This window comes from Oryx dammah, unplaced genomic scaffold (assembly GCF_014754425.2).
Source record: "Oryx dammah isolate SB20612 unplaced genomic scaffold, SCBI_Odam_1.1 HiC_scaffold_8, whole genome shotgun sequence".
In the NCBI taxonomy this organism is placed as follows: domain Eukaryota; kingdom Metazoa; phylum Chordata; class Mammalia; order Artiodactyla; family Bovidae; genus Oryx; species Oryx dammah.
In genome coordinates this window covers 19,204,491-19,228,650 of record NW_024070192.1, presented here as the reverse complement: position 1 = coordinate 19,228,650, position 24,160 = coordinate 19,204,491, and the positions used below count along the sequence as shown (strand labels likewise).

At 47.1% G+C, this 24,160-nt stretch overlaps 2 protein-coding genes across 9 annotated transcripts in view; both read left to right on the top strand.

Moving 5' to 3' along the window:
• Positions 1–12,701, top strand: part of NBR1 (NBR1 autophagy cargo receptor) — a 28,308-nt gene extending 15,607 nt beyond the window's left edge. For 2 of the 7 annotated variants that reach the window (XM_040245238.1, XM_040245237.1), the window contains exons 11-22: positions 498–657; positions 751–1,041; positions 1,807–1,953; positions 2,436–2,511; positions 3,032–3,142; positions 3,399–3,563; positions 3,776–3,853; positions 5,001–5,418; positions 5,862–5,956; positions 6,572–6,629; positions 7,347–7,473; positions 10,943–12,701. In XM_040245238.1, the coding sequence (XP_040101172.1) occupies positions 498–657; positions 751–1,041; positions 1,807–1,953; positions 2,436–2,511; positions 3,032–3,142; positions 3,399–3,563; positions 3,776–3,853; positions 5,001–5,418; positions 5,862–5,956; positions 6,572–6,629; positions 7,347–7,473; positions 10,943–11,116 (1,900 nt within the window). In that variant the 3' untranslated portion in view covers positions 11,117–12,701. Of the gene's footprint in view, positions 1–497; positions 658–750; positions 1,042–1,806; positions 1,954–2,435; positions 2,512–3,031; positions 3,143–3,398; positions 3,564–3,775; positions 3,854–5,000; positions 5,419–5,861; positions 5,957–6,571; positions 6,631–7,346; positions 7,474–10,942 lie in introns of all 7 variants that reach the window. The other 5 variants (XM_040245240.1, XM_040245239.1, XM_040245241.1 and 2 more) reach the window with 5 other exon arrangements.
• A 177-nt stretch (positions 12,702–12,878) lies between these two features.
• TMEM106A (transmembrane protein 106A) lies at positions 12,879–19,837 on the top strand. 2 transcript variants are annotated; one of them, XM_040245224.1, is made up of 8 exons: positions 12,879–12,983; positions 14,155–14,381; positions 14,914–14,977; positions 16,140–16,293; positions 16,866–17,006; positions 17,115–17,158; positions 17,841–17,894; positions 18,392–19,837. In XM_040245224.1, exons 2-8 carry the CDS (start codon positions 14,174–14,176, stop codon positions 18,510–18,512), a joined length of 786 nt encoding a protein of 261 aa, XP_040101158.1. In that variant the 5' UTR covers positions 12,879–12,983; positions 14,155–14,173; the 3' UTR covers positions 18,513–19,837. The 2 variants fall into 2 exon arrangements, with proteins under 2 accessions (XP_040101158.1, XP_040101159.1); XM_040245225.1 differs by lacking the exon at positions 12,879–12,983 and adding an exon at positions 12,991–13,363.
• The last annotated feature ends 4,323 nt before the right edge of the window (positions 19,838–24,160 follow it).

The window sequence follows — 24,160 nt, the reverse complement described above, 5'->3', positions numbered from 1 at the left end:
GCCCAACTCTCTAGTTGTGGTATTTATGGACCCTTTCAGTTACCCTCACCATAGCTTTTTAACTTCGGAGTCAGGTCTCCTTGTTTTGTTCTTTCAGCTGTGCCATATGGCAGGTAGGATCATAGTCCACTGATCAGTGATCAGACCCGTACTCCCTACAGTGGAAGCATGGAGTCCTAACCACTAGACTGCCAGGGAATTCCTTGGGTCAGCTTGTTTTCTTAAAAAACGTTAATAGTTTGTTCTCGTTGCTGGAGGGTTTTTTTGCTGCACCACATGAAGCTTGCGGGATCTTAGTTCCCAGACCAGGGATCCAACCAGGCCCTCAGCAGTGAAAGCAACGAATTCTAACCACTGGACTGTAAGGGAATTCCCATTATAAAGCAGATGCACTAGTATGCCCTCCAGGGTCATGGTCTGCATATTGAACCACATATTGTATATTCAGAATACATCACACCCAACACAAGTAATTAAATACCTAAATTTCTATTCAGGCTCCCCCTGCAACCCTGTGCCCCAGTTATGCCAACGCTCAGTGCAGCATTTGTGGATGAGAATTTGCCTGATGGGACTCACCTCCAGCCAGGAACCAAATTTATCAAACACTGGAGGATGAAAAATACAGGAAATGTCAAGTGGAGCACAGACACAAAGGTAGTTTTCCCCACAAAATGTGAATGTGAAGTGGTTGAGATGGCAGCGTGTTTAACTGACAAACTTTCTTTCTCCTGTTACTATTCTTTTCAGCTCAAGTTCATGTGGGGAAACCTGACTTTGGCTTCTACCGAAAAGAAAGATGTTTTGGTTCCCTGCTTAAAGGCTGGCCATGTGGGAGTTGTGTCTGTGGAGTTCATTGCCCCAACCTCGGAGGGGACATACACTTCCCATTGGCGTCTTTCTCACAAAGGCCAGCAGTTCGGGCCTCGGATCTGGTGCAGCATCATAGTGGATCCTGTCCCCTCCACAGAGAGCCCGGATAACAGTGAAAAGAGCATGATCGGCTCAAGCAGAGGTGATGATTTCACCTGCCAGCAAGAGGTGAGCATTGGAAGGGCCTGTTCACAGCTGGTGGATCCTCCAGAAAGCTGGAAAGGCCAGCTTCTCCCCTCCCCCAAAACACGTCAGTATGCTTATATTGGGCCTAGTCTTCTGGGGCTTTGTTTGTGTGTCCTTAGGATCTGAGTGCAGGTGTCCCTCAGGGCTTAACTTTGGTTGTTACTTGGTGCACAGTTTTCTGATTTTTTTTTTGTTGTTCTATTTACTTTTTGCTGCACTGGCTCATCGATGCTACACAGGCTTTCACTAGTGCAGTGAGTGGGGGCTACTCTTTATTGCGGTGCACTCACTGCAGTGACTTCTCTTGTGGAGCATGGGCTTCAGGAGTTTTGGTGCACCCATTTAGTGCTCCACAGCACGTGGGTTCTTCCAAGACGGATCATCCCTGTGTCCCCTCTATTGGCAGCCGGATTCTTAACCAGTGGACCACCAGGGAAGTCTTGTGCATGTTGTTTTAAGGCAACTTCCCTATTTACTGCTTAAATTTAAGTTACCCAGTGATGATGTCCTGGTTTTGGCTATTGTTATTATGCTTAATCTAAGTTACTATCATTAGGGGAAGCTAGATGAAGGGGGTAATTAGTAAACTCTCTCTACTCTTTTTGCAGCTTTTTCATAGAAAAGTATGAAATTAAAACAAAAAGTTTTACTCCATACAGTGCATTTGACTTTAGGAAGGCAGCCGTCAACTTGCTTTTTGAGTTCTGTTGAGGGCCGAAAATGTGTCCCAGTGGTTTCTCTCCATAGGAAGCTTTTCTGGGTAAAGAAGAAATTCTGCCTGGTGAAACAGCTGAGCAGACAGAAGGGACAGGAACCCACATCCCACAGAAGGCAAAGAATGCTGCCAGCAAGAGGGAGCTCTACATCCCATCCGTGGATCTTCTGACTGCCCAGGTGGAAGATTGAGCACTTTGAGGGGAAGGGACAGAAAGCCCTGGGGAACAAGTTCTTAACTTGTTGAAGGGAAGGAGGTAGAGCCGTCGGTGGTGCCCAGGAAGTTAGAGATAGGCCCACTCTAATCTAGTGAGATGCATCGAATGGCAAGAACATCCCCAATGGAAGCAAGTTTCTAAACTAAGTGTTTCCTCTTTGAATTGGAAACTTATCTTGTGCTTCCCACAGCTTCCCCTTCACTGCCTCTTCTTTCTGCCTGACTGGTTCAGCTTCAACCCCACTGTATCTGCTCTCTCTCTTCCCAGTGGCTGTTTGAATGTTTGGTTCCCGTTAACTCTTGTTCTCACTTGACTGAGATGAGGCATGAATTTGAACACGAGTTGCATCTAGGATGATGTGGAGATCAGTGGCCTTTAACACAAAACACGGCTCTAGCATGTGTTGCAAGTAGCCTAACATGCCCTCCCCCTTTTTTTTTTCAGGATCTGCTGTCCTTTGAGCTATTGGATATAAATATTGTCCAAGAGTTGGAGAGAGTGCCCCACAACACTCCTGTGGGTAAGAATGTCATTTGGTCTACCTTGTTTATTAACAGGCCCAATAGTACTGCCCCCCTGACTCTGGTAGTGACTATGTCATTCTGAGATATTAGTAGGCAAGGATTTCTCCCACAATGTGATATTAAAACTGCACCCATGGGCCCATTTTCCATTTCCCTGTTGTCTGTCAGAGGCAACAAGTTTGTACAGAGTTTCTCCACCATAAAGGGACCCTCTTCTCCATTTCTCTGTAGGTGTTTGTGTCCCTTTGTTACTTTACATTCATGGTTCTGTGTCTTGGCCATGGTCTTCCAAAGCTAAACAACTGTTTATGATCCTTCCTGTGTTGATGGACCTATCTGAGATACTTGTGTACTTGATGGTCTGGAGAAATTCTTTACAACAGGCCTTGAAGCATACCTGGGTTTATTTTAGTTCTGCAGGAGGCAGGAAAACTAGAAGCTGCTGCTTCTGGACACTGAGTATTGATGATGCAATGCTTTTTCTTGGTTGATGGTTCTCCTATCTTCATTCTCCAGATATGACTCCCTGCATGTCTCCTCTGCCATATGACAGTCCTTTAATAGAGAAGCCAGGCTTGGGGCAGATACAGGAAGAGAGTGAAGGGGCGGGATTTAAAGCACTTCCTGGTAAGGGGTTAAATATTTGTAAAGCATTTGCATCCTCCCCTTCCATACCACGCCCTGTTGTTATCCATACCTTCTACTAACCTTACCTTGGTGTGTGAACGGGTTTTCCAAGGATCTGATTTTTTGAAGTCTTCTTACCTTCACATAGCACAGACAGCAGCTATTCCTTGGCATCATATCAGCATGGGGACATGACTGGAGAAAGCTCTGCAATACTTTAAACACCAAGTGCAGACAAAAGTTCTGTCCTTTCCAGATTCCACAGTATCAGTAAAGAAAAAGGCCGAGAATGTTTCTTCCATGGAGGAACCAGAAGATGATTTGAGTGGGACCCAGTTCGTGTGTGAGACTGTCATCCGATCCCTTACATTGGATGCCGCCCCGGATCACAAACCACCTTGGAGACAGAAGTCCCCGCAGAGTGAGTGTCCCTGAAATTCCCGGACCTCACCCCATGCCCCCACTGGGGTGACACCTGCGATTGCCAGACCTGAGCAGGTAGAAGTGCTCTTCTTTACTGAGAGTGGAGACAGGGGAGTCTTTGTTAGAGGTTGGATCATGGTTGTTCATTTAGACTCTACATGTGCATCAGGAGCAAAGCAGCTCCTGTAATTCATTTCTGCACTTTCCCAGGGGCTGAATTACAGCTGTACGCCACAGAGGAACAGCAGCCAACTGTGCTGCCTGGGTTCTGCAGTAAGAAGTCTTCTTGTAAGTGGACGGAGCCCCTCAGCAGAGAACCCTCCCCTGCCCTCCCACCCCCACCCCCAGCAGCTGAGTTGTCTCATTTCTCCAAGGGCAGCAGTCAGGAAATAGTGGGCAGAAACAGGAGCACCAAGCTAGAGTTTCTCAGGGTTAAATTATGCTGTAATAAATTTCTTTGTGGCAGAATTTCTAGAGGTCAGATAGGTAGAACCAATTTCATATATTTCAGATACTATCCAAACACTCAAATTTTAAAACTGTGTATTTAAAAAATATATATGTATTTCCACACATACACTTGAGTACAAATGGATAACAAAAAAAGTCTAAACAAAGTCTAGAAGGACTTACACCAAAATATTCACAGTAGTTGTCTCAGTAAGATTATTGGTAGTTTGTTATTTTTTTTCTTAACTCATCCATGTTTTGCCGGGTTTTTTGTCATGACTACTCACTACTTTGCAAAGAGGAGGAGGAAAGGAGTCAAAAGTAGTCATAGAGTCCTGCGGTACTTAGCACCAGATGTTTTCTCTTCTCAAAGCACTGTTAGCTAGTTTAGCAGTTTCGATTTGAAACCATCCCAATATGATAGGGGCTTCTCTGATAGCTCAGTTGGTAAAGAATCTGTCTGCAATGCAGGAGACCCCCGGTTTGATTCCTGGGTTGGGAAAATCCACTGGAGAAGGGATAGACTACCCACTCCAATATGCTTGGTCTTCCCTTGTGGCTCAGCTGGTAAAGAATCCACTTGCAATGTGGGAGACCTGGGTTCAATCCTTGGGTTGGGAAGATCCCCTGGAATAAGGGAAAGGCTACCCACTCTAGTATTCTGGCCTGGAGAATTCCATGAATTGTATAGTCCTTGGGGTCGCTCTGAGAGTTATGTTAGCTGTCACCTGAAGGGGAAAAGGAAAGGGGCCTCCTCGTTTTAAGGTTCATTTTGTTCTCAGAAGCTTTATTGTTTCTGCTGACCTTGTTTTTATGAACTTTGGTTCTTTGTAGCTTCAGACTTTGAATATGGCCCTTTGGTTTGTCCCTCTCCTCTGGCTTTCATAATTATAGCTCATGACCCACAAGGCTTGGTATAGGGTAGGGTAGGCATGAGGGACTGTTCTTAGCTTGTACCTTAAAATTGGATGCTTTCACCCTTTAGTGAAATTTGCCTCACCTGAAGAGGGACCACTTGCAGACGAGAGGGAGGAGATTGTCCAAATTGCTGAAGAAGAGGCTGTTGTGGAGGAAGAGGATGAGCTCAAAGATGAAGTTCGGAGTCAGTCCTCTGCTTCTTCAGAGGACTATATCATCATCCTGCCTGAGTGCTTTGACACCAGCCGCCCTCTGGGGGACTCCATGTACAGCTCTGCACTCTCACAGCCAAGCCTGGAGCGAGGAGCTGAAGGAGAGCCTGGGATTGAGGCTGGGCAGGAACCAGTCGAGGCTGGGGAGAGACCCCCTGGAGGGGACAACCAGTCACAGGGGCACAACATCAATGACATCCTTATGACCTCACAGACTCTGGACACAGTGCCCCTAACCCCAGAGGTGGTGGGGCCTCCGCCACAGCTGCCCAGGTACCATCTGTACCCCACTCTGCTGGGCTGTCCTTCAGAGGTGGAATAAAGAGAGAGGACTCAACCTGATCTCAAAACCTGTTTCTCTGTCAGCGGGGGAAATGGCGATTTCCCATAGTAAAGTCTGATGAATAAAAGTTGTACTTCCCAGTATTTGTGGATCCTGGATTTAAAGAAATACTTGCTTTAGTTAACTTTTATTAGCTGAGTAATTAGCAGGGGAGTGACCAGACTGCAGCCAGTCTTTCTAGCTTGACTGTGGCTGAAGAGGAAAACAGAAGAGTGAGCCCTTCCCACCTGATCCCTAGATGCAGACTTGTGCTCTGATCAGCAGTGTGAAACCTCTATAGAGACTCTAGCTCTGCTGTGCCCTGTTTGCTGTTTCTCCACCGTTACCAGAGGTGCCTTCTCAACTTACTTTCAATATTATGTCTTTCTGAAAGGAGTCCTCCCAGTGCACAGCATCATGGTTCCCCAGGAGTGGATTTACCAGTTACTGTACCAGAAGTTTCTTCAGTCCCTGGTCAGATCAGAGAAGGTAATGACCTGCCTGAGCTTTCTCTCTGTGCTCTTTTCTCATGGAAACCAGGTATAAGTAGGCACTCTGTGGTTGGCAGTTTTGCGAAACTTGCCCTTTGACTTTTTCTGTGCTCGTCCCTCCTACTCTTTTTGTTCTGTATTCTAGCTTAATATTTATTAGATGAGACCCCATAGAAGCTGGCATTGTGCTGCAGTGGAAAGTACACAGGTTTTGGAACCAGCCCAGTCTAGGTTCATCCCCAGCTCTGCCTTTCCTCACTGTGTAACCTTGCAGTGGTTCAGCAAGTTGATAATACCTGAAGGTCTGTTTCCTCATCCACAAAATAAAGAGAATAGCACCTTGGAGTGGCGTCTCTCTCTTCCTCAAAAAACAAAACCTGGACTTCCCTGGCGGTCCAATGATTTAAGACTCTGCATCCAATGCAGGGGGGCACAGGTTGAATCTCTGATCAAGGAACTAAGTGCCCACATGGCATGTGGTGCAGCATAAAAATTAAAGGCTTGAAATGTTGTGATCAGATTGTTACCTGCCTCAGAAATAAACCTGCTGGGAGTTAGGAAATCCCAGGCATTTCTAGATGTTGCATCTAACCAACAGCTCTTTTGCTTTTAGAGCTCAGAGGCTCATCAGGACTTGTAAACAGCAGACCGAAGAGCTATGACCACTCAAGGTAACGACCTTGCCTGTGCAGCCTCTTATTCAGAAGCAGGTGGATGTCCTAGTGTTACCCTGCTTACACGAGCCTCTCAGAGCACGTGCCCCCTCCTGAGAGTGACGGAGGAGAGCTATCATCCCTTCTTGTTATTTCTTCTGAAGCTCCTGAGCAACCCTGAGCAGAGGGCTAACGATGTTTAAGAGTGTTGCCAGTCCAGACCAGGAAGAAGCACCCTTAGGTTCAATTCCTGCTTAGTAACAGGAGGGCAGGAAGGTCCAGGCCATTGTGCATCTCGTAACTTGTTCTTAGACAAACCTGCCTCTCTGCTCCTAGTCGTCTCAAAGCAGTATCAAGTTGGGCCCCTCCCTGTATAAATCATATTTCCTTTGGGAGTTGTTTCCTCTGAGATGGTAACTGAGCAGATCCACTGCCAGTACCTCACGGCGCCCTTGACCACATTAATTTTCCAGTGGGGCTGAAAGCTGGCATGCTAACCAGAGTGACGTGTTTTCTGCAGTGCCCATATTTTGTAGCAGTAAGAACTGAGCCCTACATCGGACCTAGATTTGTAACTATAAAACTGATAGGAAAACAGTCACACGCTCATTTTACATTTGATTTTTTTTTTCCTCCAGGAAATCTCATTTCCTTTCCAGGATGAGAACCCAGATTATCTTGTAGGAAGGTAATAATTAGTGTTTCTTAGGGAGATAATTTGGTTTTCCTCCTCAGGCACCACCACCACCACCACCACCACCACCACGGGAACAGCATTGCTGGAGGACTGGTTAAGGGGGCTTTGTCTGTTGCTGCCTCTGCGTACAAGGCCTTGTTTGCTGGACCACCAGTCACTGCACAGGTCAGTGTATGCTTTATTTTCCTGAACCAAATCCAAGTCACTAGTGAAAACAATGGCATCTGCCTGGGCTGGAGAGAGTTGCACATCATCGTAGAAAGCATGAGCTTTAAGTTTAGTTTTCTTTTAATTGGAGGATAATTGCTTTACAGTGTGTGTTGGGTTCTGTATAGCAGCTGAGAATCATCCATAAGTACATGTATGTCCCTTCTCTCTTGAACCTCCCTCCCATTCCCCTACCCCATCCTACCCCTCTAGGTTGTCACACCAGGTTGAACTCCGTGTGCTATACAGCAGCTTCCCACTAGCTATGTATGTTTCTTACATATGATGACACATATGTCTCAGTGCTGCTCTCTCAATTTGTCTCACCCTCTCCTTCCACAAGTCTGTTCTCTATGTTTGCATCTCTATTCCTGCCCTACAAATAGGTTCATCAGTACTTTCTTTCTAGATTCCACATATATGTGTTAATATACGATATTTGTTTTCCTCTTTCTGACTTCACTCTGGATAACAGGCTCTAGGTTCATCCATCTCTCTAGAACTGCCTCAAATTTGTTTCTTTTTATGGCTGAGTAATTCCATTGGATATATGTATCACAAAACTTAGTCTTTGATTAACACACAGAGACTTGACCACTTTCCACTTATATGACTTTGGCTAAGTTAAGGGAGGAAAGAAAAAAGACCTAATGTTTGTTGCAGACCTAGTATGTGTGTGGAGCTCTCCCAGGTGCTAGTGCTACAGGAGGAATCAGACACCAGTTCCTGCCCAGAGTGGTGGGAAACAAGTGAAGTAAACAGACATTTGTCTACAAAACTTTTGAGAATTGCAAAGCACTATAGAATTTAAGGAATCTTTCATCTAATTAAAAAAAAAAAAAAACATTTATTGTGCAGTGTAAGATACTATGTCAGTTTTCTCAGACTGGTGGAACACCTCAGTCTGATATTGGCCCCACAGTGCAGCACAAGAAGGCTTCCTGGTAGATGATGCCTGAAGTCATCCTAAAAGTGTTTGCCAGGAATCAGAGTCAGAAAGGGTAGACAGAGAGTAGCCAGTAAAGAGATCTGGAAATGTGAGCCTGGAAGGTAAATTTGTTCTGAGAAGAGAAAGAAGAGAAAAGACCAGTGATGTAGGTGGGATGCTGTGTTAAGTAATTTGGATTTTATTTTAGGACTCGTGGGCAGCCTCTGAAGGATTTTAGGGAAGTAATTAACATGATCAGATTTGTTCTTTGTAAGATCACTCCACTCCTCCATAGTGTGGAGGCTGAGGGAGCCTTAAGAAATCCAGCTGAGGATCCATGTGTAAGAAGAAAAGAAGGATAGAAGAGAAATAGAAATGGCAGAACTTGGAGGCCATAAGGCTAAAAAAAATTCAAGGATAAAAGTTTCTAGTTTAGGTAGTCAGTGTAGCATTCATTAAGAGAGGATATATAAGAACGGTATATTCGGGCAGAAGGAAAAGAAAATCCAGTCGGTTTTGGGCTGGTGTTGAATTTGAGACACACCCAGGTCAGTTTATCCAGAGTATAGTTGGATTTATACATTTGAATTAAAGAGAAAAGAACTTTGGCCTGGAAATGAAGTCATTTATGTACAAGATATGACAGGAGCCACAGATTAGATAAAATTTTCCAGGAAGAATGGATAAAAGAAGGAGCAGCCTCTAAGGATCATGGAAAGAGGGAGGGCTCTGCAAAGACGACTGAGAACTAGGAGGAGAATGAGGAAGGGAAGGGAGTTCTACACTGGAGCTTAGGGAAGGGAGTTTGAATGAGGAGGGCATGGCCAGCAGTGTCAGATGCTGCAGAGGAGTGAGAAGGAGCAGAGAGGACTTTAAGAGTACAACTGTGCCTCACTGTCAAATAGCTGGACTATACAAAGGGCAAAGGAGCGTGAAAGCTGGGATATGTAAGGCAGAGGTAGACATTTATAAAGGTGAGCCAGTAGCAAAGGAGGTTGACAATCAAAATGAGAGAGGTTAATTAGTAGAAAAATATTTCCGAGGTGACGAGACGTAATGAGATACAAAGTAAGATTCATTTAGAAGGATTAACCTGGAAAGGAGGAAGGGTAACTTACTCTGAAATAGAAGGGAACAGAAGAGAGAAATACCAGAGACAGTGCTCAGCATATTGATATGCTTTTCTTAATCCATTCAGTTCAGTTGCTCAGTCGTGTCTGACACTTTGTGACTCCGTGGACCTGCAGCACACCAGGCCTCCCTGTCCATCACCAACTCCCAGAGTTTACTCAAACTCATGTCCATTGAGTCAGTGATGCCATCCAACCATCTCATCCTCTGTTGTCCCCTTCTCCTCTCGCCTTCAGTCTTTCCCAGCATCAGGGTCTTTTCAAATGAGTCAGTTCTTCGCATCAGGTGGCCAGAGTATTGGAGTTTCAGCTTCAATATCAGTCTTTCCAATGAACACTCAGGACTGGTCTCCTTTAGGATGGACTGGTTGGATCTCCTTGCAGTCCAAGGGACTCTCAAGAGTCTTCTCCAACACCACAGTTCAAAAGCATCAATTCTTCAGCACTCAGCTTTCTTTATGGTCCAACTCTCATCCATGACTACTGGAAAAACCATAGCCTTGACTAGATGGACCTTTGTTGGCAAAGTAATGTCTCTGCTTTTTAATATGCTCTCTAGGTTGGTCATAACTTTCCTTCCAAGGAGTAAGCGTCTTTTAATTTCATGGCTGCAGTCACCATCTGCAGTGATTTTGGAGCCCAGAGAAATAAAGTCAGCCACAGTTCCACTGTTTCCCCATCTATTTGCCATAAAGTGATGGGACTGGATGCCTGTGATTGTAGTTTTCTGAATGTTGAGCTTTAATCCACTCAACCACACTGCAAAATACTAGCTAACCTGTGTCTCCATTTTTTTTTTAAATAAGAAAATTGGTACTCAACACAGCTGTTAAGTAAATGATAAGAGGGTGTTTCAAGTGTTCGGAGGATTTAGGAAAGTTATGAACTTGGCCCAAAGAAGAAAGTAAAAATAAAAGATTAAATTAGCAATAAATAATTGCTCTTCTTTATTTAAAAAAAAAAAAAAAAAGCCAAGAAGGTTGGCCAGGATACCATTTTCCTGAGCAGTTTCTGGTCCGGCTCCTTTGCGTATCTGATTAAATTTCCCAGACTTTTTTCCGGTAACAGCTCTTGGCCCATCATCGTGATCACCTTTCCAGAGTGTGTTTGTATCTCTTCCTTCATCTAGTTCTAAAGACAGTTCATTTGTTACCTGGTTTGGGATACAAACATACCTCATCCAAAATAGAGTTTTCCCAGTCCTTCTTATCCCCTCAGAAGACCCATTGGTATTGGGTGGACAGGAGTGCCATAGTCTTGCACCTAATTACCTAGCGTTTTGAATAAATCTGGAAAGATTAGAATTACTCAACAAAATAATACAGATTTTTACAGAAACTGTTTTTCTGCTTTTCTTGACTCTACACAGCCAATAGTTTCTGAAGATCAGACAGCAGCCCTGATGGCCCATCTCTTTGAAATGGGATTCTGTGACAGGCAGTTGAACCTAAGGCTGCTGAAAAAACACAATTACAACATCCTGCAGGTGGTGACAGAACTCCTTCAGGTCAACAACAACGACTGGTACAGCCACCGCTACTGAGGAGTGACCTCGTATTAAATAACGTTGCCTGCTGCTCAGAGATGATCTTTATTCTGTTGGGGCATGGGGTAGAGACCCTTGGTTATTTTTTAATCTGATGAATCTATAATAGAGCCCATAATTGAACTATCCAGACAATACCTGCCATTGCAGTATTTTTTGGAGCAAATCAAAAACTAGAACTTAAATTTTCACGGTAGGCATTAGGTGAATTGTAGGAAGAGCATTTTTCAGTTGATTTGGATAAAGCTCCTTTCTCTGTTTTAGTGCACTGAAGAGTAAAACTTCCTATAGAACCATTTTTCTTTCTGCTTGTACTGAAGTTGAGTATTTTTCTTTGCTTAACGTGGATGTTTTTATGGGGATATCTGCTATCAGTTTTTAAAAGGAATTAACCTTGGAAGTTGTTTTCCAGAATTCTCATAATTTCTCTAACCTATCCCAAGCTTAAATAGCTATGTGGTATTAAAATGACACCTAGAACGTGATAGGAATTTTGTTACTCTTCCCATTTCAAGTAGAAAGTCATTTTTCTGCAAGTCTTGGAAATCAGCACTGTTGTTTAGACCCCATTGATGCGTTGAAGTATATCCACCTTCCGTGTCTCTGCACTTCTGAGTAAGGAGCGGGGAGTGTGCTAATTAACCCACCAGCACCTGTTGAACAGTGTCTATTGTAGCAATTTTGCATACATTTGTATTTTATTTAAGGGAAAAAATTTAGGTAATGTGAAATATTTTGCTAATCCTATAAAGAAGGGAAAAATCTTCTATTAAAGGAAAAAGTAAATTTAACAGTTACCTTTTTTCTTTATGTCAGAGGGCAGGTAGAGTGGGCAAGGGCTGTATAAAAACATGAGAGAACTGAACTTTTATTATGTGAATCTCAGTAAAATTCAGGAGTGGGCAGATGAGTGGGTGTGAGGCTTTGACATGGGATTTAGGAAGTCCTGAATGTCTCTTGAATGTTTGAAATCTGTTCAAGAGAACTTAGAACAAGAAAAAGAGGCTGTTTTACAAAACTTGGATGTGGGTGGGGAGCAAACTCAGAAAAAAGTTCCGGTTTAATTTAACCGCAGGGTAGGTGAGTGGTAAAGAGCTTGCTTACAAAGGTCAAAAGTCCTCACTCTGTTAATAGAAAGGAGTCTTGGGTACAGCTGGTAGAGGTAACAAAAAACACTAAAGATTTTAGTCATAAAAATTGCTTGCAGAAAAAGAAATCTGACACCCCCCCCAGCCCGAAGGGGGAAGGATAATAAAATAGTATTATATAACCTGGTTGGTATTACAATGAATGATGATGTAATCATTAGCCATAATGATGTTTATTTACAGTATAACTCTTGAATGCTGTTAAATAGGCCAGGATTCAGACTGCAAGCCAACCAGTCTGTTCGTTATTTAAAACGTTTTTATGGGGCCTTCTGGGTAGAGGCTGAGCGGCCGGTTGTGTGTAGTTAATTGGGTTGATTTGGGACGGGATCTGTCTTGACCATCTGAGTCGTATTGTTAGGGTCCAGTCGTCTGTCCCATTGTACTTGTACGTAACCGCTTAAAGAATGGTGAAATAAACTTTGAAACTCTTACCTGCCCTGGCTGGTACCTTCGTCCAGGACCTCGCGTGGCCCTTGAAGATCTGAGAAACGTTCTGGCCGCTGTGTTGAGAGAAGGGGACCCTGGGAGGGAGGGGGCGGGCCCTGGGAGGGAGGGGGCGGGCCCTGGGAGGGAGGGGCGGGCCCTGGGAGGGCGGGTTCGGAGGAACCGGGGCGGAGCTTCCCAAGGCTTTGAATCAAAGGTTGGGGCGAGACCCGGCTCCCGCAGTTTCGGTTCTACTTTGCAGGGGTTTCTGTCGCCGCGGTCGCCCGAGGGTAAGGCGCTTTGAGAAATTCCTTTACTTTTCCTCTGGGAGACAAGGGCCCAGGCCCCTCCTGTGCCTCCTCCTCCTAGACCAACACGCAGGTACCGAGCTCTGCTAACGGCCTCTCGGGGTGTCTGATGGGACTTAAAATCCTCTTTCAATGAAATCCTAGCCTCTCAGTCCACGCCCAGCTTCAGAGTAGGGCGTAAAGCAGCTGGGGCTATGGGTAGGCCACAGTCGCGGCTCCCCACCTGCCCCAAAGGGGCATTCGCTTCCCCTAGGACTCTGGAACCACCCTTCCCTACCGGCTCTCGTCCCCAAATTACGTACTCCAAAAATCTCTCGTCCTCTTGCAGCTGAGAGGAGCCCGGGATCTCAGACCTAAGCCAGGTGAGGCTCACTTTATTTTAGCCCCGAAGGTCAGAGTTCGGCTCAGGATGCCCATTCATTTGACTCCACTCTCTAGGGGAGAATCTAGATTTTTAGCCTCAGTTCTTCCTCATAAAGGACTGACCCAGACGTTGCTCCTCCCCCAGACATTCTTTCCCATCCCAACTCAGAAAGCAACATAGAAGAGGTTTATGCTCCCTTCCACGACCTTTTTAGGGGCTTTTAAAGCCACATCTGTGGCCAGTCTAGCTTCCTTTTTCTTTCTTGTTCCAAAGAATCCCTACCTTCCTATTACACCAGTACCTGCCCAGGTTCAGGAATGGAAGCTTTTCTTCCACACCCAGGCTGGGAGACCTCAGGCGTTTCTGCCCCGGGGTGGTGGAGAGACATCTTCAGAATCATCTTGTCTCAGAGGATGAAGGGACTCTCTTGGCTGCTGCCCCCAAGCCAGCCCTATCTAACTTCCTTCCTTGGTAATCAGTGACAGCTCAGCAACTTTTCCAGAACAAAATAAGTGCTCCGCTTTCACTTATGAAAGTCCCTTAAAGTGAAATAACCTCTGCTTTGCTTTTCCCTCTCGGGAATTGAGCTGTCCTACAATAAAGAGAGGAGTTGAAATGCAGAGATTCCTGATCTGAGAACCACGTGTAACTGCTTGAATTTCCATACCTTCACTTTCTTAGGCTTGAGCTTGCTGAAATTGTGGTGGGGCCCCTTGCCAATCTCAAAAACTTAAAACCAGAGTGACACCCAGCATCCACTCTAACTGAATTTTGTTCTTTCTTCATCAGTGAAGAATACCCCTGAACAATGGGTGCGACATTCTCCCAGCTGGCCTCTCAGGAGGATGAGAACAAATCGATCCTGCCCCCTGACCCAGCCTTTGGCAGCAAGGCTGCCAGCTACTCCAGCACTGGCAACAGCAAGCCTTTCTGTTCCTATGTGCCATGTGAAAGGGCTGCTGGTGCTGGCTTTGTAACTTGTCCCACCTGCCAGGGCAGTGGGGAGATTCCTCGAGGTGAGTAGCCGCAGGCTCTGGAAGTAGCCTGGGATCCAGGAAAGGCTCTTAACAGCCAGCTGGCCAGTGCCAGGCCCCTCTGAGTCTCCCTGGATGGTGTTAGGTAGTCTGGCTCCTAGTCCCCCAGTTTCAGGCTGGCCCAGGGAGATTCTAACCCTCCCTGGGCTCTCTGCAGAGACCTCCCTCCTGCCCTAGTTGTACCACCCAACCCCAGGGGATTTCCAGTTTCTCTGCTTCCTTAGCAACCCTGCCGTAGGATTCAGGAAGTTACCATGGCCTCTCCAAAGAAACTGGACTTTTCTGACTTGTGGTGACTTGCAGAAATTCTTCACTCATGTTAATGAAATCTCACCTCCATTCGAGAGATGGCAAATCTGAGCTGCCAACAGCCAGTGTCCCCAGTCCTGCCCTGGGTCAGAGATAGCATGCTTCTGAGACTGCTCTGTGGGATGGAGGGGTACTTCTCGCAGGCTGGTACAGGAAACTTGTCATGAACACTTTGTGGCCCTCCTCACCCTCTTTCTCTCTACAGAGGTAGAGAAGCAGCTGGTGGCCCTTATTCCTTATGGGGACCAGAGGCTGAAGCCCAGGCACACGTAAGCCCCTCTTCCTACCCCAGTTCTTCAGGCATTGCCCATAGGGGCAATTCCTCTTTGTCATCCCAATGTGCCCTCCTCTACTAAATTTTCTCCATTGGTTCTCCTCCAAAAGCCTGAGCTTCACTGGGCTCAGACATATTAGCACCCTGTTTCCACAGATTTTCCTAGTTAAAGAATTTCAGAGCACAGCAGACCACCTGAGGTCAGTTGGTATCCAAAGCATCACTGCTTCCAAGAAGCATGGCTCCCTTTTGAAGACAGAGAGGACCTCCTGACTCTGCAAGTCCTTCTAGGGTGGAGGGAGTTACCATTGATTTGGGGAAATGATTTTTCCTAAGAACTTCCTTTGCTATGGCAGTTCAGACCTGCTTGTTCTCTTTCCCGTAGAGATGGAAAGCCAGCTACTCCCTGACCTGGGACCCTTCAGAACCTCAGAGGCAGCCATGAGTTTCAACTGTGGGGGCCTGTGACTCTGTTTGTCATCTGGGTCGTTTGACATGAATCCCTGGAGCTCCTCTTCCCAGGGTCCGCAGCTTCCATCTGGGAGCCACCACCCAGCCCTCCCTGACCACTGCATCAGAGTCCAAATCTGGCAGTGCCCCTTAGAAGGTGCTACCAAGGTGCAGTCTCTTTAATGCGTATTACAATTTTGAATTAGATGGACAGATGATGTCTGGTTCTGAATATGAGTATTAAAATTCAGAACTCTCAAAATTCATGTGGACTTCTTCCAGTGATTTATAGCTGGCATTGGTTTAGCCTTTGACTATGCACCAGGACTGGGGATTGGTGGCTTTTCCTGAATTAGCCCATAACAGATTGTACGAGGTAGGTAGGTACAATGAATTATTTCCATTTTATAGACAAGGAAACTGAGGCTTAGGGCAGTTAAATGGGTTGTTCAGAGTTACTGGGCCAGTGGGTACAGAGAGCTGGGGATGGACATCAAGCTGCTGGCTTCTCAGTCCTGTGCTTCTCCCCACTCTGGGCCACCCCTGACTCTAAGCTGGTCCTCCACACTTGAGGAGCTAAGTGTCCAGTTGTGAGGGGAACTCAGAGGAGAGCCTGTGTACAGAGAAGAGTATCTGAACACCCCTGGCCTGGTTGCTTCTGTGTTCAGACTTCTCCACTTCCCTACCTGGGTCCTGCTTTCCCACAGGAAACTCTCCGTGTTCCTGGCAGTGGCCATCTGCCTGGTGACCTCCTCCCTCATCGTCTTTTTCCTGTTTCCCCGGACAATCGCCGTGCAGCCTGTGGGCCTCAACTCCTCCACGGTGGCCACTGATGAGGCCAATGTCTACCTCAACATAACGGTGGGTGGGTGCCTGTGCCCCTGGGCTCTGACCCCACCTTCCAGGCACCACTCCTCTGAAGCCCTTGTCCCGTGTTCTGACCCTGGGCATGGGTAGCCAGGGATCTTACGGCACTCAGAGGATGTCAGAAGCCTAAGGAGAAGCCCCTAACAGATTGTGCAGGATTGGAACTGTGAGAGGTTAGAATTGAGGCCAGAGCAGTATTAGGGAGTGGTATGCCTGAGACATTCCGGGTGGGCAGGGGAACAGAAAGAGCCTTTCATGGTGAGACAGGATTTTGAGACAGCTTAATGTCCCAGTATTCTTGCCTGCAGAACGCCATGGACAGAGAAGCCTGGCAGGCTACAGTCCATGGGTCACAAAGAGTTGGACAAGACTGAGTGACTAACACTTTCACTTTTATGGTCTTAGTTAAGGTGACCCCTCCAAGGGGCTCTGGCACTGGTGCCCCAGCAGCTGAAGCTCTCACTGGGAGTGGGGCTCAATCAGGCTGGGGGTTTTTGAAATTGGTTGACTTCTTCTTGCCAAGGATGTTTACTCTCACCCCTCCCTTTCCATGTCTTCCTCCCCAGAGTATCTTGAATATCTCCAATAACAATTACTGCCCTATCACTGTGACCCAGCTGACCCTCGAGGTTCTGCACCTGTCCCTCGTGGTGGGACAGGTCTCCCACAGCCTCCTCCTCCACATCGGCTCTTTGGCCAGTGAACAGGTGACTCCCTCTCGCTGGCCAGCCCCACACCCCACAAGTGTGTGGACACAGGTGGGAGGAAGGGGGCAGCTGCAGTTGGGGCTAACCCTATGACCATTTGGTTGACAGATATTTTATGCAGTGGCCAACAGGATATGGGATGAAAACACATAGTGAGTAGCCCTTGATCTCTTCTCCCTCACCTCCTTCCTGGTTGGAAACTCAGTTTGAACCCCCACCAAATTTCTTGATTGCTTAGCAGCCCTGCAGCCAGCATTCAGCCTGCACGCTTATGGCCAAGACTGCAGTGTGCAAGTGTTCAGGGCCTCCTGTTTGGAGCAGGATTGGAATGAAAACCAGGCTAGAATTGGGTTAATCCTTACAATATATGGGACTTTCCTTGTGGCTCAGTTGGTAAAAAATCTGCCTGTAATGTAGGAGACCTGGGTTTGATCCCTGGGTTGGGAAGATCCCCTGGAGAACAGAAAGGCTACGCACTCCAGTATTCTGCCCTGGAGAATTCCGTGGACTGTAAAAGTCCATGGAGTCCCAGAGTTGGACACAACTGAGTCACTTTCACTTTCACTTTTACAATATATGACTTTGGGCTCTTCAGCCTGACTCGCTGTCTTCTACTAAGGGAATGGCCAGCACATGCCTGGGCCAGGCCAGTGGGGGTTGGAGGAGTGAAGTGCTCACCTTAGGCAGAGGGAGCGGGAAAGGGTGGGAGTGGCCTGGGTCCTTGCCCTCCCCATGGAAAGGAGGCCAGGGGCCTGGGACTGCAGGTCTCCTCTGAACTGACAGGATGCTCAGTGTGAAATGTGGTCCTGTGTTCTTCCTCTCTGTCTTTCTCAGCAAAATCTGTACCTGGCTGGAAATCAAAGTCCACCACGTGCTTTTGCACATCCAGTAAGTAGGATTTGAAGCCCTGGTATCCCCTCTCCCACTTCTTTTTTTTTTTTTAATAGTTATTTATTTTGGCTTTGCTGGGTCTTAGGTTAAGCATTCAGGATCTTTAGTTGTGGCATGTGGACTCTAGTTCCCTGACCAGGGATTGAACCTGGGTCCCCTGAATGGGAAGCTCAGAATCATAGCCACTGGACCACCAGGGAAGTACCCCTCTCCCATCTCCTGACTCCAGCTCCCCCTAGTGGGAAGGAAGTCATCCAAGCTGACTCCATGTATCTGTTGGCTCTTGACAGTGGCAGGTCCAGCCCTTCCTCTAGGGTCCACCTTGCTTCTGAGCTGTTGATGTGACACCCGTGGCACTGCCCGGGACCCGGGTGGGGCAGCTGTCCCAGGAGCCATGACACAGCAGGAAGCCAGCCCTCCCCAGAGAACAGAGCAGGGCCAAGGCTTTCCTCTTCCTCCCAGACACAGCACCAAAGCCTGCTTTTCCTCTCCAGGGGCACCCTGACCTATTCCTACCTGAGCCGTTCCGAGCAGCTGGTCTTCCAGAGCTATGAATATGTGGACTGCCGGGGAAACACGTCTGTGCCCCACTTGCTGGTCTCTCACCCGCCGTGACCTGTCTGCTGCCCTCAACTCCAGTCGCCTGCCGGCCTGGTCTGTACCTCCCACAACTCCGTGGTGCCCAGTAGGACAATAGTGACTTTGCCAAAGGAAAAACCCTGCTTTATCATACCCTCCCCACCCCATGAACCCCCAGCAGAGGAAGCTTCCTGTGGAAGTTAACTTCATATACACTCATACATCCCTACACACTGTCTCTCTCTCATACATACACCCATACACACAGTCGCTCTCTCTCTGTCTCACACACACACACACACACACACAAATACACACACACACACCCCCTCTCTGATTTCCACAGGATCAGAAGCCTGATTCTTCTAGAGGCCAGCACCAGAGGCCTCTGGTTATGTCTTGAGCAAAGTCTGACCCAACGTTTCCTCAGAGCTGCCTCAGAGGCGTGGAGCAGCACCCACCTTCCTATGCTGAGCACCTTGGTTGCCTGGTTCCTCCAGGGAAGGCCTTCTTCCTGCCTGAATGCAGAGAAAACTTTCATTTTATCTGGCTTGACTCCATGGATCCTTTTCCAGTTCTCCACCCAGTGATGGGATTCACTTAGGGATCAGCCCGTGCTGTCACCAGGGCCTTTTGCTTTGGTCACGTGACAGATTGTTGATGATGGCCTGCTTCTCTCCTGATAACTTCTTGTCCACCCTTTGGCCAGGGCCCTTTAGCTCTGCCTCCTTCCTGGTTATAGATGGTCTGGGTCCCCAGGAACATAGAGCTGTTCTGCAGCTAAAGCTTCTCTTCTCCATAAAACACTTTTATTAATATTATTCTCTGCATAGCAGGAACAAAAGGAGAAGAGGGAAGGGAGGCACCTGGCACCCTCTGGGCCTGCACAGGAAAAACAGAGACAAAGCCAGAGTCATTTTAAAAGGTATTTATTGAAGGAGGTCATAACCCTGAGCCCATATGAGTGGACACAGACAGGTCAGATGGTGCCACAGTCGCCTTTACTAAGGTTTCTATCACTCAGACAAGCAGAGAGATGAGCTTGGATGGTGGGGAAAGTTGAACTTGAAGTAGGAAGGATGGAGAAAGGGAAGTGGGGACAGAACCTGATGACTAGCTGACCAGGGGACAGGAGGAAGGAAGGAGTTCATGCCGTCTGCACACTTTCATGCCTGAGTAACTGGGGTCAAAGTGGTGCTAGCAACAGCATGAAAGTCCATGAAGTCCAAGCTGGAGCTTGTGCTCTGTGGAGTTTGGAAAATGTAAAGGATTTATATTGTATTCACTAAACTATACTTAACAGTGTTTAAAAAAGAAAAATAAAGGTCTCCTATAATTGGGAAGGGAGCTGCTGGTGGACACTCCCTGTCTCACAGCCTATTTCTTAATGTCCAGGTGGGCATCAAGGTCTCTTCCTCAGTCCCTGAGCCCCTTGGGAACATGTCCTGCTTCTCTGACTTCTCTCCCTTTCTCTTGTTACATATCCCTTGTTCCCATCCCACTTTAATATTCTTGTTCTGTGTCCCCACCCTCCCCATACCTCCCTCAAGTGCTCCTCTCAAGAAACACTGCACTGAGAGGTTCCTTTGTGCATGCTGAGTCACTGCAGTCATGTCTGACTCTGCGATGCTGTGGACTGTAGCCTTGCAGGCTCCTCTGTCCACGGGATTCTCCAGGCAAAAATACTGGAATGTGTTAATCTCCCACCCAAAGGCCATGCTACAATGAAAGGACCCAGGCACCGTCCCCCCTTACCTGTCAAGAGTGGAAGAGGGGATGAGCCTGGGGGACCCCACCTGTCAGTTTCAGGAAGTGGGGAGGGGGATACCTGAGGGCTTTAGATCCTCTTAGCTGTCTCTGCTACATGGAAAGGCTGAGACCCAGGGAGAAAGAAGCCTATGGATTTGGGGTGGGGGGGCAGTCTGATCAGCGATCAATGCAAAGAAATAGAGGAAAACAACAGAATGAGAAAGACTAGAGATCTCTTCAAGAAAATTAGAGATACCAAGGGAACATGTCATGCAAAGATGGGCTCGATAAAGGACAGAAATGGTATGGACCTAACAGAAGCAGAAGATATTAAGAAGAGGTGGCAAGAATACACAGAAGAACTGTACAAAAAAGATCTTCACGATCCAGATAATCACGATGGTGTGATCACTCACCTAGAGCCACACATCCTGGAATGTGAAGTTAAATGGGCCTTAGAAAGTATCACTACGAACAAAGCTAGTGGAGGTGATGGAATTCCAGTTGAGCTATTTCAAATCCTGAAAGATGATGCTGTGAAACTGCTGCACTCAATATGCCAGCAGATTTAGAAAACTCAGCAGTGGCCACAGGACTGGAAAAGGTCAGTTTTCATTCCAATTCCAAAGAAAGGCAATGCCAAAGAATGCTGAAACTACTGCACAATTGCATTCATCTCACACGCTAATAAAGTAATGCTCAAGATTCTCCAAGCCAGGCTTCAGCAATATGTGAACCGTGAACTTCCAGATGTTCAAGCTGGTTTTAGAAAAGGCAGAGGAACCAGAGATCAAATTGCCAACATCTGCTGGATCATGGAAAAAGCAAGAGTTCCAGAAAAACATCTATTTCTGCATTACTGACTATGCCAAAGTCTTTGACTGTGTGGATCACAATAAAACTGTGGAAAATTCTGAAAGAGATGGGGATACCCGACCACCTGACCTGCCTCTTGAGAAACCTATATGCAGGTCAGGAAGCAACAGTTAGAACTGGACATGGAACAACAGACTGGTTCCAAATAGGAAAAGGAGTACATCAAGGCTGTATATTGTCACCCTGCTTATTTAACTTATATGCAGAGTACATCATGAGAAACGCTGGGCTGGAAGAAGCACAAGCTGGAATCAAGATTGCTGGGAGAAATATCAATAATCTCAGATATGCAGATGACACCACTCTTATGGCAGAAAGTGAAGAGGAACTCAAAAGCCTCTTGATGAAACTGAAAGAGGAGAGTGAGAAAGTTGGCTTAAAGCTCAACATTCAGAAAACAAAGATCATGGCATCTGGTACCATCACCTCATGGGAAATAGATGGGGAAACAGTGGGAACAGTGGCTGACTTTATTTTTTGCAGATGGTGATTGGAGCCGTGAAATTAAGACACTTATTCCTTGGAAGGAAAATTATGACCAACCTAGGTAGCATATTAAAAAGCAGAGACATTTTTGCTGACTAAGGTCCGTCTAGTCAAGGCTATGGTTTTTCCAGTGGTCATGTATGGATGTGAGAGTTGGACTGTGAAGAAAGCTGAGCACCAAAGAATTGATGCTTTTGAACTGTGGTGTTGGAGAAGACTCTTGAGAGTCCCTTGGACTGCAAGGAGATCCAAACAGTCCATCCTAAAGGAGACCAGTCCTGAATGTTCATGGGAAGGACTGATGTTGAAGCTGAAACTCCAATACTTTGGCCACCTCATGTGAAGAGTTGACTCATTGGAAAAGGCTCTGATGCTGGGAGGGATTGGGGGCAGGAGGAGAAGGGGAAGACAGAGGATGAGATGGCTGGATGGCATCACCGACTCAATGAACATGAGTTTGAGTGAACTCTGGGAGTTGGTGATGGACAGGGAGGCCTGGTGTGCTGCGATTCATGGAGTCACAAGGAGTCGGACACGACTGAGCGACTGAACTGAACTAAGTCCCCCTCTTCTTAAGGTCAGGTGTCCTGTGCCTGAGACTGTAGTCCCCCTTTCCTCTGAGTTCTTTATCTCCATCCCTGCCTCTCATCATCAACAGCGGAGTGCCCACAGTGGACCAGACTGACGCTGGACTTGGGGGAGGGGGTCCCTGTCTGCCACTTCTTCCTATCGCTGCCCTAGGTCTGCTCTGGTGTGATACAACCCCTCCTCCCCCAGCTGAATCTCAGTAAGCATCCTCCAGGGGGTCGGGCTGATGGCTCCAATGAGAGTCATGAACCTGATGAGCTCCTGGCAGACCTATCATTGCTAAATAAGGGCCAGTAATGGAGCTGTAGACTTGAGGGATGCAAAGCCAGGTTCTCCCATAGGTTTTGCCTGAAGAAGCAGGGACTTACCTTCCACTTTCTTCCCACACTCCCTCCATCCTCTTCCTGCCCCTCCTCCTCATCCCAGTCTCACAGAGCCTGACCAGTCTCTTCGATTATTTCCAGGAAGAAATCATTTTATTCCTGGCTCAGCTCCTCTGCCAGAGTGGATCAGGAGGGACTGGCTTTTGAAGTGGAGGTGTTGCTGGGTGGTAAGAAGGTCGGGTCACTTATCTGATTTTTGCCGATGGCCAGTGGAATCTTGGGTCTATTTCTGAATCACCATTGCTGGATGTAATTCGTTGACTGAGAAGGAGAGACAGGAGGCAAAACAGGTCAGCCGTTCCCAGGCCCACTGCTTTTGCTTACTGTATTAAGTAAGCCAAAGGGCTTCCCTGGTGGCTCAGATGGTAAAGCGTCTGCCTGTAACGCGGGAGACCTGGGTTCGATTCCTGGGTCAGGAAGATCCCCCGGAGAAGGAAATGGCAATCCACTCCATCACTCTTGCCTGGAAAATCCTATGGACGGAGGACCCTGATAGGCTACAGTCCATGGGGTCACAAAGAGTCAGACATGACTGAGCAATAATTAATTAATAAATTACTTTGAAGCCAAAGGAATCAAAGTGAAATGTAGTGAGTGGCCCAGTCCTCATCTTAAAGGACTAGGATCAGGTTCTCCCATCCTTGGCACCTGTGTCAGGGAAAAAAAAACCTTTCCAAAGCTCATCCTGTTTTATGTAATTCCCAAGACACTCAAGAGTCTTCCTGGGTTTGAGGTCTACAATTAGCTGGACACTAAGCTAAGTGCTTCAAATGCCTTCCCTTTTAATCCAGTCCTCATGACACCTCTACTATGGAACTGGTATCATTCTCCTTTAATGGATGGGCAGCTGAGGCTCAGAGAGTGAGTCATGCTACCAGAGAGTGGTGATCCTAACTGAGACCATACCTCTTACTTCAGGTCTTACCTCCCTCCTGCCTAGCTGGCTCTACCCTAATCAGCCTCCAGATTTTGCTTCTTTGTACCTGTCCAGCCTTCCCAACTAGACTGTCAGCTCCTTCACTTACACTTAGTGCTGAGCAATGGGGCCTACAAAGACATTCTTATGGGGCAAGGAATGGAGGAAGGGGCCAAGGAATGGAGGAATGGGCCATCCAGAAATGACTGAACAGCTTCAGTCCCCTCTCCCAACTCCTGCCAAGGAAGCCTTTCTAGACTCCCCCACACTTACACGCAGGCACACTCAGACACGCAGCCAGAAGCTATGTGGCTTTCACACTCTGAATCTGTCTCACCGTGAGTTGTGAGTACTTGGTTTGCATAGCTGGGCTAGATTTCTTGCCACCTGATGAGGAAACAAAGCACAGTTACTCATCTGGCAGTTTCTGACAATGGCCCATGACACAGCTGGGTCCTTTACCAGGCAGCCCACGGCCCCTGTCTAAGGCACAGCCCCCGCCCACACTGACAATTCTCTACCAGGAAGCCAGCCTGTGCTTCCCTGTTCCAGACCCCACAGGGCTCAGGATATTGTTGCTAAGCCTACCACTCATCTCCCACCCTCTGTTGGCTCCCTCCCCCATCTGTCCCCCTCACCCTAGAGGAGGGACTGACCACTTCTGAGCCACGCTCTGTGGAAGTTGG